At 57.1% G+C, this 15517-nt stretch overlaps 3 protein-coding genes across 5 annotated transcripts; 1 reads left to right on the top strand and 2 right to left on the bottom strand.

Moving 5' to 3' along the window:
* Positions 1–1258: 1258 nt before the first annotated feature.
* Positions 1259–5210, bottom strand: BTBD19 (BTB domain containing 19; the record flags this gene model as incomplete). 2 transcript variants are annotated; one of them, XM_079728123.1, is made up of 8 exons in its annotated part: positions 1259–1514; positions 1642–1767; positions 1892–2023; positions 2101–2169; positions 2269–2328; positions 3517–3570; positions 3663–3876; positions 5125–5210. In XM_079728123.1, the coding sequence occupies 8 exons, from the start codon at positions 5208–5210 to the stop codon at positions 1380–1382; spliced, it is 876 nt and encodes a 291-aa protein (XP_079584249.1). In that variant the 3' UTR covers positions 1259–1379. The 2 variants fall into 2 exon arrangements, with proteins under 2 accessions (XP_079584249.1, XP_079584250.1); XM_079728124.1 differs by lacking the exons at positions 2269–2328; positions 3517–3570.
* Positions 5211–7359: 2149 nt separating this feature from the next.
* DYNLT4 (dynein light chain Tctex-type 4) lies at positions 7360–8021 on the top strand (the record flags this gene model as incomplete). Its single annotated transcript, XM_079697936.1, is given in 3 exon segments — positions 7360–7718; positions 7720–7818; positions 7820–8021. Coding segments are annotated over 3 exon segments (660 nt in total).
* Positions 8022–8083: 62 nt separating this feature from the next.
* PLK3 (polo like kinase 3) lies at positions 8084–12898 on the bottom strand (the record flags this gene model as incomplete). 2 transcript variants are annotated; one of them, XM_079725171.1, is made up of 15 exons in its annotated part: positions 8084–8551; positions 8659–8772; positions 8951–9080; positions 9238–9400; positions 9494–9577; positions 9714–9807; positions 10049–10140; positions 10344–10470; positions 10582–10780; positions 10869–10964; positions 11758–11845; positions 11927–12056; positions 12196–12312; positions 12407–12514; positions 12674–12898. In XM_079725171.1, the coding sequence occupies 15 exons, from the start codon at positions 12881–12883 to the stop codon at positions 8360–8362; spliced, it is 1944 nt and encodes a 647-aa protein (XP_079581297.1). In that variant the 3' UTR covers positions 8084–8359. The 2 variants fall into 2 exon arrangements, with proteins under 2 accessions (XP_079581297.1, XP_079581298.1); XM_079725172.1 differs by having other exon boundaries at positions 10100–10140; positions 12674–12883.
* Between the last annotated feature and the right edge of the window lie 2619 nt (positions 12899–15517).

Below are 15517 nucleotides of genomic sequence, written 5' to 3'. Positions count from 1 at the left end.
TTTATGCAAAGGCAATAGTTGAGAGAAGAGTTGCTAATGTTTGGAACCACTAGTAATTTTGAGTTCCCTAAAAGTGAAATAGATTATATTTTGTCCTGAGGGCGGTGGGAATGTTGAGGAACTTAATAAGGAGAGTAGGGCTGACAATCTTACACAGGTCTGGCAGCAGTGTGGGAAAAGGTTGGGGAGGGGGTCGCCGCTAGAGTGAAGGCAGGAGGATTAATAAGAGCCTGTGGCAGTGATTCCCGCCACAGACAGGACTGGCTGAACTGGGCTGAGAGAACTGAACCAACTGGAAAGATCTTGTAGGAGAGGAAAAATAATTTTCTCTCTCCTCTCTGTGCTCTTGGCTGAGACCTTTGTAATAAGACATCTTAACAAGAGAAAACAAAAAAACCCCATAAGTTTATTAGCATGTATATCTCATGTATACATGGGAGATACCCAGGGGAAAATGAGTAACTCCCTGAGGTGGCCTAAAATACCTGCTTAAATACCTCCTTCAGCTAACAACAAGAGAAAGAAAACTGTGGGGAGGCCAGTTAGAGGAAGGCCATCAGGAAAAAGCACCAAAAGCAAGGATAAGGTTTATTAAGCAGATTTCACTGACTTCACTGGAAGATTCTCCTGTGAGTTAGTCATCCTGGTACAGAGAGGGAGACACCCTTACAAATGGAGATTTCCATTCTAAAAACTTCCCTTACAAAAGGGTAACTTCTCTGTTTTCAAAACTTCTCCCTTTTCTCAAAATAATCAGCTTAAAATAACTTTATGACAAAAAGGCATATTTTGGGGTGGCATATTCTGCTAAGTTTCAGCCTCTTAAAAGGTAGAAGCCACGGGAGGCAGATGTGAGGAAGAGGAATAAAGCAAGGATGAGCGGTAGACTTCTGGCTTGGGCACCCACGGAGATGAGAAACACGATGGGAGCAAAACTGGAGAAAGATGATGGGCGAGCTCAATTTTGGATTGAGTATGAGGTGTCTGTGGGACATTTAGAGAGAGATCGTCAGGAGGCAGGTCTGGAGTTAAAGAAGGGGCTGAGCTGAACGATATGTGGGAATTAAAAGAGTAAACAGGGTGGGCGAGAGTGCCCAAGGGCCGGCTGTAACGCCAGAGCACAGCGCGAGGGAACGCACTACCCGCCTTCGCGAGGGCCTCGAAGCCAAGGCTCAGCCCACTGACGCGCCGCTCAGGCCCGCCCTCCCCCGGAACCTCACCCACAGCGCCTGCGCGTGTCAGACTGCCGCCCCTCCTGCGCCCCTCCTGCGCCCCGCTAGCCGGGCATTCTGGGAGCGGAAACCCGCTCCGAGCGCGGAGCATGTTGGGAGCTGTAGTTTAGGAGAGGCCCAGAATTCCTCGCAAGTCGCGGCATTTGGTCACTTAAAGGGCAGGTCCAGAAAGCGATGATGCTCCCGGGGCAGGGTACCCCTCCGGCGGCGGCACGGGGCGCCCCGGGCCGCATCCCCTCTCCGCAGAGCATGGCATTTCCACGCCTCCACGATCTGTTCCACCTGTAGGAGAGGCGAGTCATGGCGGAGTCACGCAATGCCTACCTCAGCCCGCAGATCCTGGGCTGCGCCCCCCGCCCTTCCCCCCACGCCGCGGAGTGAATCTGAGCCGTGTTCCCCGCGTCCGTACCGGGATGAGCGGCTCCCGCCGGTTCTGCTCTTCCAGGGCGCTCAGCTCTGCCGGAGCCAGCAAGGCCAGTCTCAGCTCCCGCACCACCGGGGCCGCCACCTCGGCCACAGGCCGCTCCAGCACCGCCTGCCGACGCCAGCGTTGAGCCCAGGCGGGCGGGGGCAACTGCTCAGCCGCCCGCTCGCCAGGTTCCTGCGGCCCGAGCCTCCTTCAGCGCCCCCACCCCGCGCTCCCCTCAGCTCCCGCTCACCGCGCCCACGCGCGCCCAGCTCCGGGCTGCCAGGACCAGCTCGGCCTCATCCACGCAGAGCTTGTCGCTGCGCAGCAGGAGCAGCAACGCGGGTGCCGACAGCTCCAGGAAACCACGGGTCCGGAGGGTCTCCTGTGGGTCCGCGATTGGGTCAGGGGGGAGCAGGATGAGGCGTGTGGGGTTGGGAGTATGAAGGTCGGGAGCTGTACCTGGCTGTGGGCCTCTATGAAAGCTACACAGCGCTCCTGCAGCGGTCCCAGGCCAAAGGATACGGCAATCTGAGAGCAGAATGAGGGAGGTTGGGTTAAGACTGGAGGGGCCATGTAGCCCGGCCTTCCACAGGGGGACCACCTGCAAGCCTGTCCAGCAACACCCACCTGCAGGGCCTCGCAAACCAGCTCCACATCCAGCACCTTCATCACAAACTGCAGGCACAGCTGGGAACAGAAACGAATGTGGGTTGTGCCCAAATGTCCCCGTTCCAAGACCCCAGCCCCAGTGCAGAAGCAGTGAGCAGGCTTGGAGCAGTGAGCCACCCAGGCTTATAGCAGCCCCAGGCCCATACAGACCTCCCAGGCCAAGGGAGGCAGGGAATCACCAGGGCCTGAGACTTGGCAAACCTGGAGGAACTAGAAACTAGCAAAGCCAAGCCCAGCAGCCTACCTTTTAGTACATTCCTCACTAATCAAGCTAGATAAGAGCCACGTGAAAATTCCACTCTCCCTTTCTCTCAGGACACTTATCTTTCTCCACGTGTCCCCCCTCTGGACTCGAAGACACTTCTCTTTTAACCAGAAACTTGAATTTCATCCACAACATCTCCCTCTCACCCTCCACATCCAGAAAAGCACTGGGTCATGCCAATTCCACTTCTCTCAAAGCCATGCACCTCTCTCGGGCAACCACTGCCACCACCACCCCCTTACTGGACTGGTAAGCCCTAATCCCTTCACCCCTTAGCTTCCAAATCCTCACTCCTTTATCTGAAACCTCATGAATTTCCACTGCCCTCTGGGTAAAAGAAGTCCAAATTCTTGAAAGTTCTGCAGGAACCAGCCCTTGGCACGCTCTCCAATCTCATATCTCCCTCTCCTCCTCTCACACACTGAGTGCAGCCACACTAAATGTCTCACCAGCATCTTTTGTACCTCTGTCTCTGTAACTAGAATGCCATCTTTCCTCTCCCCTTCTGAACAAACTCCTATCTGTTCTACCCGATCCAACACAAATGTTTCCTCCTCCAGGAAGTCTTCCCCTCCTCTCTCCCTGGTGGCGAGACTAGAGACTCTCCGTACAGTCTCAGCACCATTTGCCCTTATCTGTCACACTTCTTATGGCACTGAGTTAAGAGTTTTCTTGTGTCTGTCTCTCTTTGAAGAACAGGGATCAAGGCTAATTTATCCTGGTATCTACAGCACCATCCATAAACGCCCTACATGCCCCCACAGGGCACGCGCATATCCGTTTGCACACAGGCACACATAAATGCCTATCTACACAGAGATACCCATACTTCTGTCTGTACCGGTGCACGTTGCTCTCCAGGCTAGCCGGTGTGTGAGGCAGGATAGGAACTGAGCCCATAAGAGGCGGGGGAAACGAGATGAGGCGCCACATAAACCCACCTCTCGCAGTTCCTCCAGCCCATACTCCACAGCCGCCGTCAGCACCTCCAGCACCTGCAGAGTGGGTGATTGGGGGAGTGGAAAGGAGTCTCCCCCGTCCCTCAGCCACCCCTCCTCCTACCCAGACCCCTGCCCGGTGGGCTCACGGAGTGGCGGTGCAGCTTGGCACTGTTGGTGTACAGAAACTCCAGCACTGCCAGGAAGGCCTCAGCTGGCACGGTGCTCAGCACCACAGGGCTAGGCACCCCGGGGCCCGGCTCTGAGCCCAGAAGTCGCTGGAAGAAGTTGCATCTACATGCCAACAAGCACCGGTGGGCAAACACCTCCTGCCGTTCTTGACCGACCACAAAGCAAACATCACTGTGGGAGAGAGGGCCAGAGAACTAGGAAGAGGAGGCCAGAGTCTCTGTGCAACTCTAGGCTTTGCCTTTGCCCAACTCCGTTTCCTTATCTGCCCTGCAAAAGAGACAGTCCCTCCAGCCGAAGGTCTGGGTCACACAGGCATGGTTCTAATTCCAGCTCCACCTTGTGGTGCCTAGGCAAGAGACTTCCTACTCATTAACTCTCAGCTTTCTCATCCCTGAAATGGGATGCGAATCCCAAACCCTAGGAGGTGGCTATGTTTGATCAATTGATCACTGAGGGGGCACCAGGGCTGATACAAGGTTGATCCCAATACCCCTCTCCTCCCCCCCAGCCTGTGTCTTGGGAGAAGGGAAACTTTTTGGCTTCTCCTCCACAGACTGCAAACTCAGCTTTTTCAGCCTCCTCCAGACAGGAGAGGGTAGGGTTGGGGGTGCAGAGTGCACCAGCTGCAAATAGACATGTCAGTGAGGCACCATCATGAGGCCGGACCACATTTTCCATCTTCACGATCACTACCGGCCCCAGCCTCTGGGCCTCTGAACAGCATAACGGGTAGGAGGCAGGAGATGAAGCTTGAGCTTCCTGGAGCCTCCCAGTCTCAGGTCCAAGGCCTGAGGGTTCCCACTGCTCAGACCAGACTGCGATGCCCAAAGAAGTAGGGTTATAGGAGTCACCGACCCGTAGGGAGGGGCCCAGCTCTGAGGCAGTGGGAATAGAAAGCTGCATTCTAGTTCTCCTGACCAGCGTTGCCCCCGTACTCTATCCCTTGGTTTCAGACAGCACAGCATCCTGGGCAGGCAGTGAGCCCCAGGCAGCACCCTTGAACTACTTCCTGTCTGCAACTCTGGCTCGGTCTCTTGAGCTTTGTTCCCCTTGTGAGTCCGCAGTCCCCAGAGCAGGGTTATCGGCTCCTCTGCCTCCCTAGGGAGGCACTCGAGTTACATCCATTTCTCAGGGTCCAGGGGGCAGAGGGCTCTTCTCTGCCAGGAGCCTAAGATCCAAAACAGGAAGGCCTTTCCCTGAGGTCACATAGCTGCTCTGAGCTCCGGTCCCCAGGGCCCCCACCTCTGGCTCTCGTAGACACTAAGCGACCAGTAGTTATCCTCTACACTTGACTTCCCCAGACTGAGTTCACCAGGGAGGAGGGTCATGGGGAAGTCCTCTGCACCCAGAGCTTCCTCGGAGTCATGGGGCCCAGCAGAGAGGCAGCTAGGGAAAACCCACAAACAGGGGCCCCCTCACCTGTATAGGGGGTTGTTGACGAGGCTTCGGAGTGCTGTGGAAAAGGGCGCAGCCTCCCCGTGCACAATCAGTCCTGGGGTCTCCATGGGTGGGGTAGGGCAGGGGAGTGAGCAGGAGGAACAGCCTAGGAGGCCTGTTGTCTGCTGGTCCGTGGGAGGCGGTAGGTGGAAGGAGCAGGAGGCCTGGTTGAGCCCTAAAGCTGGTGAGGAGCTAGAAAGGCCCGAGAGGGAGGGGCAAGAGCTTGGGAGGCCTGTTTGCTGAGAAGCTAAAGTTTAGGAATGAGGCAGGAGGCCCAGGTTCCTGAAGGCATCAGAGGCCAGGGGAGGAGGCCAGAGGCTTGGCTTGGGGATGGGGACTCAGGGAGGGGACCAAGAGAGGCCAAGGTAGAGCGGACTGGACTCGGGAGGAGAGGCTGGCTGCGGATGAGGCCCCAGCTGGGGAGCCTGCCCAGGCAGCGCTGGGGTGGGAAGCCTGTGGGTTTCCACGGAAACTAGAGCCCAGCCAGAGACGAGGCCCCGCCCAGCTCCCACAGGCCCAGAGAAAACTTCAGCCCTAGAGGGGCCCTCAGCAGAGTCGGAGGGTCTTGGCACCCTGGCTCCTGCCTGTCCTGGGTTCAGAGTTCAAACTCCCTGCCCCCTCCCACCCTCCCCCCAACAGGCACACAGGGTCAAGATCGGGCTAGCCAGGCCTGGGGAACCCCCTTCAGTGGGGAAAGTCCTTGTCCCTATGGACCGTTTTCAGGGCCCAGACCTGGCTTGTTTGGGAGGTGGCAGTCCTGTCGCTCCCAGAGCGGGGTCAGGTGAGGAGGTGTCACCTCTGAATGAGGAGTCATGGTCTCTGGCCTCCCTGAAATGCAACCGAAGGGGGGCGGCAATCTGGGCAGTAGGGCACACAAGAGGTGTGGACAGCTGGGGACAAGCCCCAGGGCACTGAGGTCAGCAGGGTGCACTTAGGAGTGGAGTCACCACTGTTGCATCAGGTCTGTGTTCGGATGGGTCTCCCTTCCCCCTCCCCCAGCCCTGAACTGAGGAAGTCATCCAAGCCACACCCTAGCTCTGCACAGGAAACGGAAACGTTTGCCCTAGTTGAGGCTGACGGGGAGATGACAGGGCGGGGGCGCTCCTTCCCGTAGGCCCAGGTCCGGATTTCTGAGGGGCCTCCCCCACAGCCTCAGGGTTTCCCCATATCCCAGGCCCTCTGAGACTTGCTTACAAGTGGAGAGCCAGTGTTCACAAGGGGTGAAGTGGCCAGTGGGTCAAGAGCTCTGGGGTAGGGGGACACCAGTCTGACCAGAGCCCCTCTCTACATCTGCCCCTTCAGTCATACTTGTATGCCCTTGGGCTCTAAGCCCCCGCTGATCCCTCTCCCCTGACGACTCAGTCACCCGGCACGTGCTCATAGTAGGAACACTCCCAGGTTAAGCCAGAGCCAGAACAGGAAAGAGGGAACCGGGAAGAGGGGAGTGCTTGCCCAGTAACCCATGGCAACTCCACAACAAAGGCAAGGGGCCCTTAACCTCCCACCTGCCAGCCAGGCCAGCCGGGCAAGGGCTGTTAGGAGAGAGCTTGGAGGCCAAAGGCTACAGGTGACTCAGGTGTCTGAGGAGTTTCGGGAGAAGAGGGCAGCCACCCCAGAATTGATTCTGGAGGTAGGGGCAGAAGCCAAAAGCGGAGAGTGGAAGGACCATCCTGAGTCACCCGGCCCCAGCCGCAGCCAGTTGTAGGGATCTTTGTGCCAGCCACCATAAGAGCAGGTAGGGGTGGAGGTTGGCTGGATTCAAGACTCACAGGGCTAGAAGGATCTGTGGGGGATGAAGGAGTTGGGTCTGTCTGTCCCTCCCTCTGGTCAGGGGGTGGAGGCGCCACTATCTAGGCTGAGGCAGAGGGCAGATCCTGCTGGTGAAGTCAGGTGGAAGGGAGAAAAGGAGGTGTACTTCGAGCTCATTTAACTAACCTCCATAGTGCCCAAGGAAAGTGGAGTTCAGGGGGCAGGGATAGCAAGATGATAGTCTGAGCAGCATCTCTCCCCTTATTGTGTCCCTAACAGCCCTTAGCCCTCTAAGCACCTAGGAATCCACGCAGCCCTGGACTATTTGATTCACCTGTCCCCCAAAAAACAGGTAGAAAGGGATTAGGGGGTACAAACTCTTATCATTAAGTAAGAGACGGGATGGTGTACAGAGACGGCCAGTGAGGGCCATCCCGTCCAAGCGTGGGTCTTCCAGCCGGCAGGTCCATGGCTGGCAGGCCTGTGCCCTCCGGACACGAGGAGGAGGAGACTGCCCAAGACCATGGGCTGAAACAATCACCAGCGCGGCCTCCAGGCCGTCTGCCCAGCATCGATGAGACCCGACCAGACGGCCAGGGCCCGGCCTCCCGCCGTGGCTCCGTGCTAGGTCCGGCCTCGTCCTTTTCGCGCCACAACTCGCTGGCCGGGCCAGGCGCAGGTCTTGGGGGTCGGCGCCCATCCCTGGGCCCCTTGCCCCCTCTAGGCTCGCGGGTCAGCTTCTCTGGCTTACCCCTGGCTGCCGCCCGCTGGGCAGCGCCCTCATACCGCACGGAGTCGGCGCCACGGGAGCGCTGGGAGGGCGCACGCACAGCGGGCCCTGGAAGCGGCGTTGGAGGCAGGATCGCGCGACGCGTGCTTCTTCCGTGCCGAGGCCGGGCGGCTGGTGCCGGAGCTGTGTGAGCTGGTGCGTGCGCCTGCGCCTGCGCGAGCTCAGCCCGCCGCGCTACAAGCTGGTGTGCAGCGTGGTGCTGGGGCCGCGCGCCGGCCAGGACGTTCGCCTGGTCAGCCGCGCGCTCTGGGACACGGCGCGCGACGGGCTGGCCACGGCATTGGTCACCAACGCCTCCCTCTTCGCCGTGGCCACGGTCCACAGGCTCTACTGCGAGTGAGGACTCCCCCAAGTTTTGCAAAAACGGTTTATTATACCAGGAGGAGGCCCTCCCTGGGGCTCACATCCCAATAAATAAATGTCTGTCAATAAATAAAAGTGGTCCATAAATAACGCCCCCTAGCGGGGGGCTAAGGCTCAGGCTTTTCTTGGAGAAGGGGTAGGAGGCCGCCTCCAACCCCAGTAAAGCTGGTCCCTGATTCCCTGGGGGATTCGGCCCAGAGCCCCCAGTGAGGCACCAAAGGAACAGGGAGGGCCACAAAGGCAAGGGCCAGAGCCTTACAGGCACAGGCGTCAGGCCTGAGGGCTTGGGTGGTGGCCGGCCCTGCAGGTTGGGGCCTAGACTGGGCAGCGGTCCCGGAGCAGGCGCAGGGCATAGCGGAGCCGCTGCCTCAGGTCTGGGGAGCAGCCCAGCTGCTGAAGGTGGGAAGCGAGGTAAGTACAAGCACTGCGATTGCGGGCCACAAAAGTCACAAGGAGGGGCTCCCAGCCACTGAGGATCAGCTTGGTGTGGTCTCCATAGAAGTTCACCTGTGTGCAGGAGGGTGGCACTGGTCAGGGCCTAAGGCCCAGATCGTTTCCTCCCCAGCACCCTGGACCTCCCAGACCTTACCCCCAACTCCAAGAGGAGCTCTTACCTGGATGGTGCCATCACTAAAGAGCATGAGTAGGGCCTGATCAGTCTTGACCCACTGCAGCAGGAGTGGGGGGACAGGCACCTCCACCTCTTCCACACTGGGCAGATCTCCACCCTGGGAGCAGGGGCAGGTCACTTGTCTGACATGAGTCAGTCCTCTCTCCATTCATGTCTCCCTTAGAGGTTCAGCTTCTAGCTGCAGCACCCACCCCCTCGCCTACCTGCCCCCAAAGGGGAACAGAAAGGGATCAGGATGTGTTCGTCCTCAATGTGCCCCACCCCAGTCCACAAACCTTCATGAGGCGCTGCTCCATGTAGGAGGCAAAATACCTCAGGACACACAGCTGAGGCTGCAGGGCCCGAGGCACAGCACCCACAGAGAAGGAGAAGTGCTTGGTGCTGGTGGGGTCGTAGTGCACAGTCCTGGAGGGGAGGAGATGGAGACAGAAGTCAGACGGAGCCCTGTACCCACGCCCCTCCCCTGAGAGACTGCAGGTCCGGGAGCCCAGGAGCACACACCAAGGTACAGCCCTGCTGAGTACAGTGGGCTGCATACAAGACACCCCATGTCACCACTTACTTTCTGTTGGCTGACAGGGCCATGTGTGTGCCATTGTTGAAGAGCACAGCCACACGGCAGCTGGACAGTTGATACCCAAAGCCAAACTTGTTGGAATAGTCAACCCACTTGCTGACCCACACCAGAGGCTCTGGCTGGGCCAGGGGAGCAGGGTTCTGTTCAGCTGTCATGGAAGAGGAAGGAATGAGGACCTGTTCCTGGCCTCCCAGTCAAAGAACTCCCACCACCATTCACATATGCCAGACCCCAGCCTCACCTGGGGACATGAAGGCCAGGCAGTTTCTCAGAGCACAGAGGGCTGACTCCACCACTGTGGCCACAGTCAGACCTTCTTCAAACCCTGAAGGGAACAGGGCACTGAGAATTAGGCAATAGTCCCCCAGGTCCTAGACAGTGACTCTCCACCCACTCCTTCCCTCTAGGCCTGGTCTCAGGCCCAGCAACCTCTAGCACCCTTTATCCTCCTGGTGGCTCACCATCTCCACTGCTCGCCAGTGTCCCACGGGGTGAACTGTCTTCAGGTGCTGTCTCTACCAGGCTGACGGGGGCTGGACCTGAAGCTGCCAGAGCCTGGAGGGTTGGGTGGAGAAAGGGAGTGAGACAGGCCCCGAAATCCAAATCCTTGAGAGTCCATGGCCCAGCCCTGCCGTGGCACCTGGGGCATCCCAGGTCAGCCCTGCCTGGCTGATGAGACACAGCCAATTAGGCCACCACGAGGCTAGATGTTTCATCAGCCTCTTTTATCCCAGGCTTCCCGCAGCTGCTAGGGTGGGGGTGAGTCAGGGGAACACTGTCCACGTGAGCACCTCACCCTGGGCCTGGCATCCTGATGGCCAATGGACATCCGAGTGAGGCTGTTCACCAAACAGGAGACTTCGTCCCGCTCCTCGGGATGGTTCTTATCTGGGTGGGGCGAGATAGAACCCTGAGAAATCTGTCCAGCCCCCCTGCTTCCCGCAGGGATGATACTGTTAGGCATACCCATGTGCCTGTGTAACACATGCTCTCCCAAGGGGTCCCCCGGGACTCAGACTCACACCCTCACATGTACTTGACAAGCCCCCTGCCGCTCTGTACCCTCAAAACCACCGACATCCCAGACTCACTCTTACTCTTCTTCCTCCCAAATAGGCTCTTGGTAACTTTGACAAACAGAATCCTAGCTGGGTTAAGGGGTGTCAGGTCTGGGACTGTCACACAGCTGCTGACAGGGAGCCGGTAGGGGGTGTAGCCCTGAGGAGAGAAGGCATGTGAGCAGAGAAGAGCAGCCCAGGGGTCCTGTCACCTGCTCCCATTCAATCCCCTGGGAATCCACAGACTGGACAAGTCTGGGGGGCCACAAACCTTGGTAAAGAAGTTGTGGCGCAGGATCTGGTCAATTGAGGGGCGGTCTTGGGGTGAGGCTCGAAGGATGGTGGCCAGGAGCTGCCGGGCAGGCAGTGAGAGGCTGGCAGGCAGCGTGTAGTGAACCTGTTTGATGCAGCGGTATGTCTCCTTCAGGTCAACTGTCTCAAAGGGGGGGCTCCCACATAGCAGTGTGTACCTGTGGGGCAGAGAAAGGGGGTCAGGAGTAAAGTGGAACATATGCCCCCCCTAGGTACCCCCTGTGTGCACATGACCCTGGGACTCACATGACACAGCCCAGGGACCACACATCTGCCTCAGGGCCGTGGCCCTGTCTCTGCAGCACTTCTGGGGCCACATAGTTGGGGGTGCCACAGATGGTCCTGAAAGGGGGTAGGGAAGAGCAGAGGGCAAGGTTCAGAAGCAGCCTGGCTGGCCCCTCATCCCTGCCCCCACTGTGAGTCCAGACAAAGCAGCTGCCTGTCACCAAAGGCCAGAGAACTCCTGCTTGTTCTGAGACAATGGATGCCAGGGATGGCAGCTGAGTCCCTGCCCACCCGCCTGGCCCAGCTGCTCAGCTGCTCTGCAGGACAGGGGGAGGCCCTGACCCCCAACCCAGCCCCCTCCTCCAGGGTCAACAGAGGGTCCATCACTGATCCCTTCCTCCTTCCCCCACTCCCGTCTGTCAGAAACCCATACAGGCTGTCACCTCCTATGGTCTGTGCCACACTCACCAACACCAGCTGTCATGCCCCCATAAACACTCAACTACCATACATGCTATCTGTTTTACACCCAGTCTTCGTTGCCGCAGCAGGTTATCGTGACACACGGGGTGTCATGTCCCACCATCCCTACGCTCAGTCCATCTCACACACTCTGATGTCAACGTCCACATTCACACACAGGATCAATCATACACCTCCAAGAATCCTTACACCCATCTGTCTCGGGGACTAAACATACAGAGGACCCACAGCCTCTCCATCATCCCCATTCACCCAGGCTGCCATTGCCACCTTCACACACACACACACACACAGCCCATCATCCTTTCCCATCTATCACACAGACACATCAGGCAGTCATCATGCCTCCCACATACATCTTTAGTGTCTGTCACGCACGTCATCTGTGTCACACAGACTGTGGCCACCCCCCTCCTCAGACACTCACTTCTTCCTATGCTCTGGGGGCTCCAACCTGGTTGCCAGCCCAAAATCCCCCATCTTCAGTTCCATGTTCTCAGTGATGAAAAAATTTCCTGGACCGGGGTAGAGAAATGTGTCACACGCCTTTTTCTCTGCCTCCCCAACCCCCCATCCTGTTGGCCCAGGAGTCTCACCCAGCTTGAGGTCCCGGTGCAAGATGCCTCGCTGGTGCAAGTACTTGAGTCCGGAAAGGATCTGCCGAAGGTAGTAGCGCACCTCTGGCTCCAACAGGGTGTGCCGGGCCTTCCAGATGTGGGCCAGGGACTGCAGAGAGCCACTGCCTCAGCCCCTCGTCTGCCCTCCCGGATCCTCCCTCCATTTGTGCTTGCTGAGGAAGAGCAGGGCTCCAACTTTGGGTCTTAAGGTCCCCATTCCCTCCCCCACCTCCATCACCATCCCTCACCTTTCGGCTGCAGAGCTCCAGGAAAATGTATATGTTGTCAGCATCCTCAAAGTGGTGCGAAAAACGCACAATGTGGCGGTGCTGCAGGCCGCGGTGCAGCTCAATCTCGTTTAGGATCTGCAATGGGGACGCGGGGTTGTCATCCGCCAAGGGCTCCCACGCCACTGTCCCCACCCCACCCGTCGTTTGCTGGGACTGGGTCCCGGCTCACCTTCTCGCGCTGATGCGGCTTGGTGATGCGGCTCTGCGAGATGACTTTGACCGCGTAGGCATGGCCGGTCTCTGTGTCAGTGGCCTCGTAGCAGCGGGCGAAGCCCCCCTATAAGGAGGGGGCATCAGGCAGGGCGCTCCAGGGGAGCGCCAGGGCAGGCCAGCAGAGGTTCCCGCGCCGAGGCCAAACGCCCCTGCCACGCCCCGCGCGGGCAAAGAGGCCGGCAGGGTCCCCCTCTACCCTCGCTGACACCACCCCCCAGCTCACCTTGCCCAAAAGGCGGCCTTTGAAGTAGGTGCGGCCGCTGCGCGGGTCAGTGATGAGGCGCCCAGGGTCCGGCGCCAGCGGCCCGGCCAGCACCTCCGGCTCAGGTCCCGGCATGGGACTCCCAGGAGGTCCGGGCCCGGCGGGGGGCGCTGGCGGGGCGGCAGCACGCGGGAAGGGGCGCGGGGACAGGAAGCCGGCCGCGGGCTCCATGAGGGCGGTGCGACGCAGCGCGGGCCCGGCTAATTCTGGCTTCCGCCAGGTAGCGACAGCGCGTGGCGCTGGCTGGATTTGCTACGCGGCGCTCGCGCCCGAGATAGCCCAGCGTTTTTATCAATGAACGCCTGCCCCCTCCCTGGCGTCTCGTCATTGAGAGCCCGCCCCCTTCCTGGAGGCGAGTCACCAAGAAGCCAAGCCCTTCCTCGGGCCTTACGTCAAGAAGCTCCTCCTCCCACCCATGCACCCAGAGGCCCAGCTTCCTGTTCCACCCTTGAAGACGCAGCCATACTGCTAGTCACCATGCGGGTGGTCATCAGGATGTAGAAGCCAGCTGTGTCCCCGGTCCCCTACCTCGCCCTGGTGACTGAGAGTCCCTCTAATGGGGGGTCCTCTTTTCCCCCATCCTTGGGGGCTTATGCTGAGGTCCGAGGGGGCCTGGACATCTGGGGGATCTCCCCGGGAACTAGATGGACTAGCGTTCCAGCCTGGAGGACAGAGGCAGGGGCGGTGCTCGCTTTTGCCTGAGCTCGTCACCAACACTCCCCCCTTAAGTGCGCGGGAATTTGCGCGCACTGGCACTGGCCACGCCCTTGGACAAAGCCCCCAGGCTCAGGCCAGTGCTGCCCCCCTTAGGGCCTGAAAGGAATTGCACGCGCCCAGCTGGGCTTGCCTGGCGTGGGGAGGAGCGTGGAGGCCTGGGCTCCTATGCTGAGTTTTGGGGTCAAACAGCCTGGCATTCAAGGCTTTTGACATGAGCCAGGCCACATCTTCCGCTACCCACATCCACACCTTTGAAGAGCAGATCTCAGGTTCTGGAGGGGTGCCTATTCTCTTTTCCTGAAAACATCCACTGCCCTGGATCAGCAGCCAGAGGCCAGAAAGTGAGGAATGGGAATTGTATTTTCTCAAATCTAGCAATAGACAATTGGGCAGGTGGTCCCCGGGCCATCTGAACCCCTAAATCTGGTCCATGCCCACCGTTCCCATGGCCAGAGACAGAGAGATGGGGACTTTTTTTTAAATTTACTTTATTTGAAGTATAGTTGATTTACCATTTTGTGTTAACTTCTACTGTACAGCAAAGTGATTCAGTTATACATCTATATTAATTCTTTTTCATATTTTTTCCATTATGGTTTATCACAGGATATTGAATATAGTTCCCTGTGCTCTACAGTAGGGGCTTATTGTTTATCCATTCTATATATAATAGTTTGCATCTGCTAATCCCGAACTCCCAATCCATCCCTCCCCCACGCCCTCTCCCCCTTGGCAACCACAGGTCTGTTTTCTATGTCTGAGTCTGTTTCTGTTTCGTAGATAAGTTTATTTGTGTCACATTTTAGATTCCACATATAAGTGATCTCATATGGTATTTGTCTTAATCTTTTTGACTTACTTCACTTGGATTGATAATCTCTAGGTTCATCCATGTTGCTGCAGATGGCATTATTTCATTCTTTTTTATGGCTGAGTAGTATTGCACTCTATATACGTACCACGTCTTCTTTTTCCATTCATCTGTCAATGGACATTTAGGTTGTTTCCATGTCTTGGCTATTGTAAATAGTGCTGCAATGAACACTGGGGTGCATGTGTCTTTTCTTTTTTTTTTTAATTAATTAATTTATTTATTTAATTAATTTTTGGCTGCATTGGGTCTTCGTTGCTGCACGTGGGCTTTCTCTAGTTGCGGCAAACAGGGGCTACTCTTCGTTGTGGTGTGTGGGCTTCTCATCACAGTGGCTTCTCTTGTAGAGCACGGGCTCTAGGTGCGTGGCCTTAGTTGCAGCGCGTGGGCTCAGTAGTTGTGGCGCACAGGCTTAGTTGCTCCGCGGCATGTGGGATCTTCCCGGACCAGGACTCGAACCCGTGTCCCTTGCATTGGCAGGCGGATTCTTAACCACTGCACCACCAGGGAAGTCCCGCATGTGTCTTTTCGAATTATAGTTTTCTCTGGATATATGCCCAGGAGTCAGATTGCAGGATCATATAGCAACTCTATTTTAGTTTTTCGAGGAAACTCCATACCATTTTCCATAGAGGCTGCACCAATTTACATTCCCACCAACAGTGTAGGAGGGTTCCCTTTTCTCCACAGCCTCTCCAGCATTTGTTATTTGTAGACTTAATTGATGGCCATTCTGACTGGTGTGAGGTGGTAGAAAGGTGGGATCTTAACCCCTCTGAATCCCAGGATCACAGGCTTCTTCCTGGGCTTGTCCTTTCACCTCTCTGTGCTCACTCTGTACCATCCAATCAATAATTAACCTGTTCAGTCCTCAAAGATCTGAGAGCACCTAGTAGGTGCCAAGCACTGTGTGTATAAGATTGGTCAAGGTTGCAGCCCTCATTTAGTTTACATTCTGCTTGATGGAAACAGATAATAGGCAAGTATATAAACAAGGTACCTGCAGGTTGTGAAAAGTGCTGTGAAGGAAGTAAACAGAGGAGCAACCAAAGAGCTTATATTAGAAAGAGTAGCCAGGAAATTCAACAAATATTTATTGAGTACCCAATTCCTGTCAGTTTTATCTTCCAAATATCTCTGAAATCTATGCACTTTGTTCCATCTTCCCCAAGCACCCTAATCTGGGTCACAGTCTCTCAGGTTGGGATAATTGCTAC

The sequence above is a fragment of the Hyperoodon ampullatus genome, assembly GCF_949752795.1.
Source record: "Hyperoodon ampullatus genome assembly, chromosome: 2".
Classification (NCBI taxonomy): domain Eukaryota; kingdom Metazoa; phylum Chordata; class Mammalia; order Artiodactyla; family Ziphiidae; genus Hyperoodon; species Hyperoodon ampullatus.
This window is presented reverse-complemented; position numbering and strand designations above follow the sequence as displayed.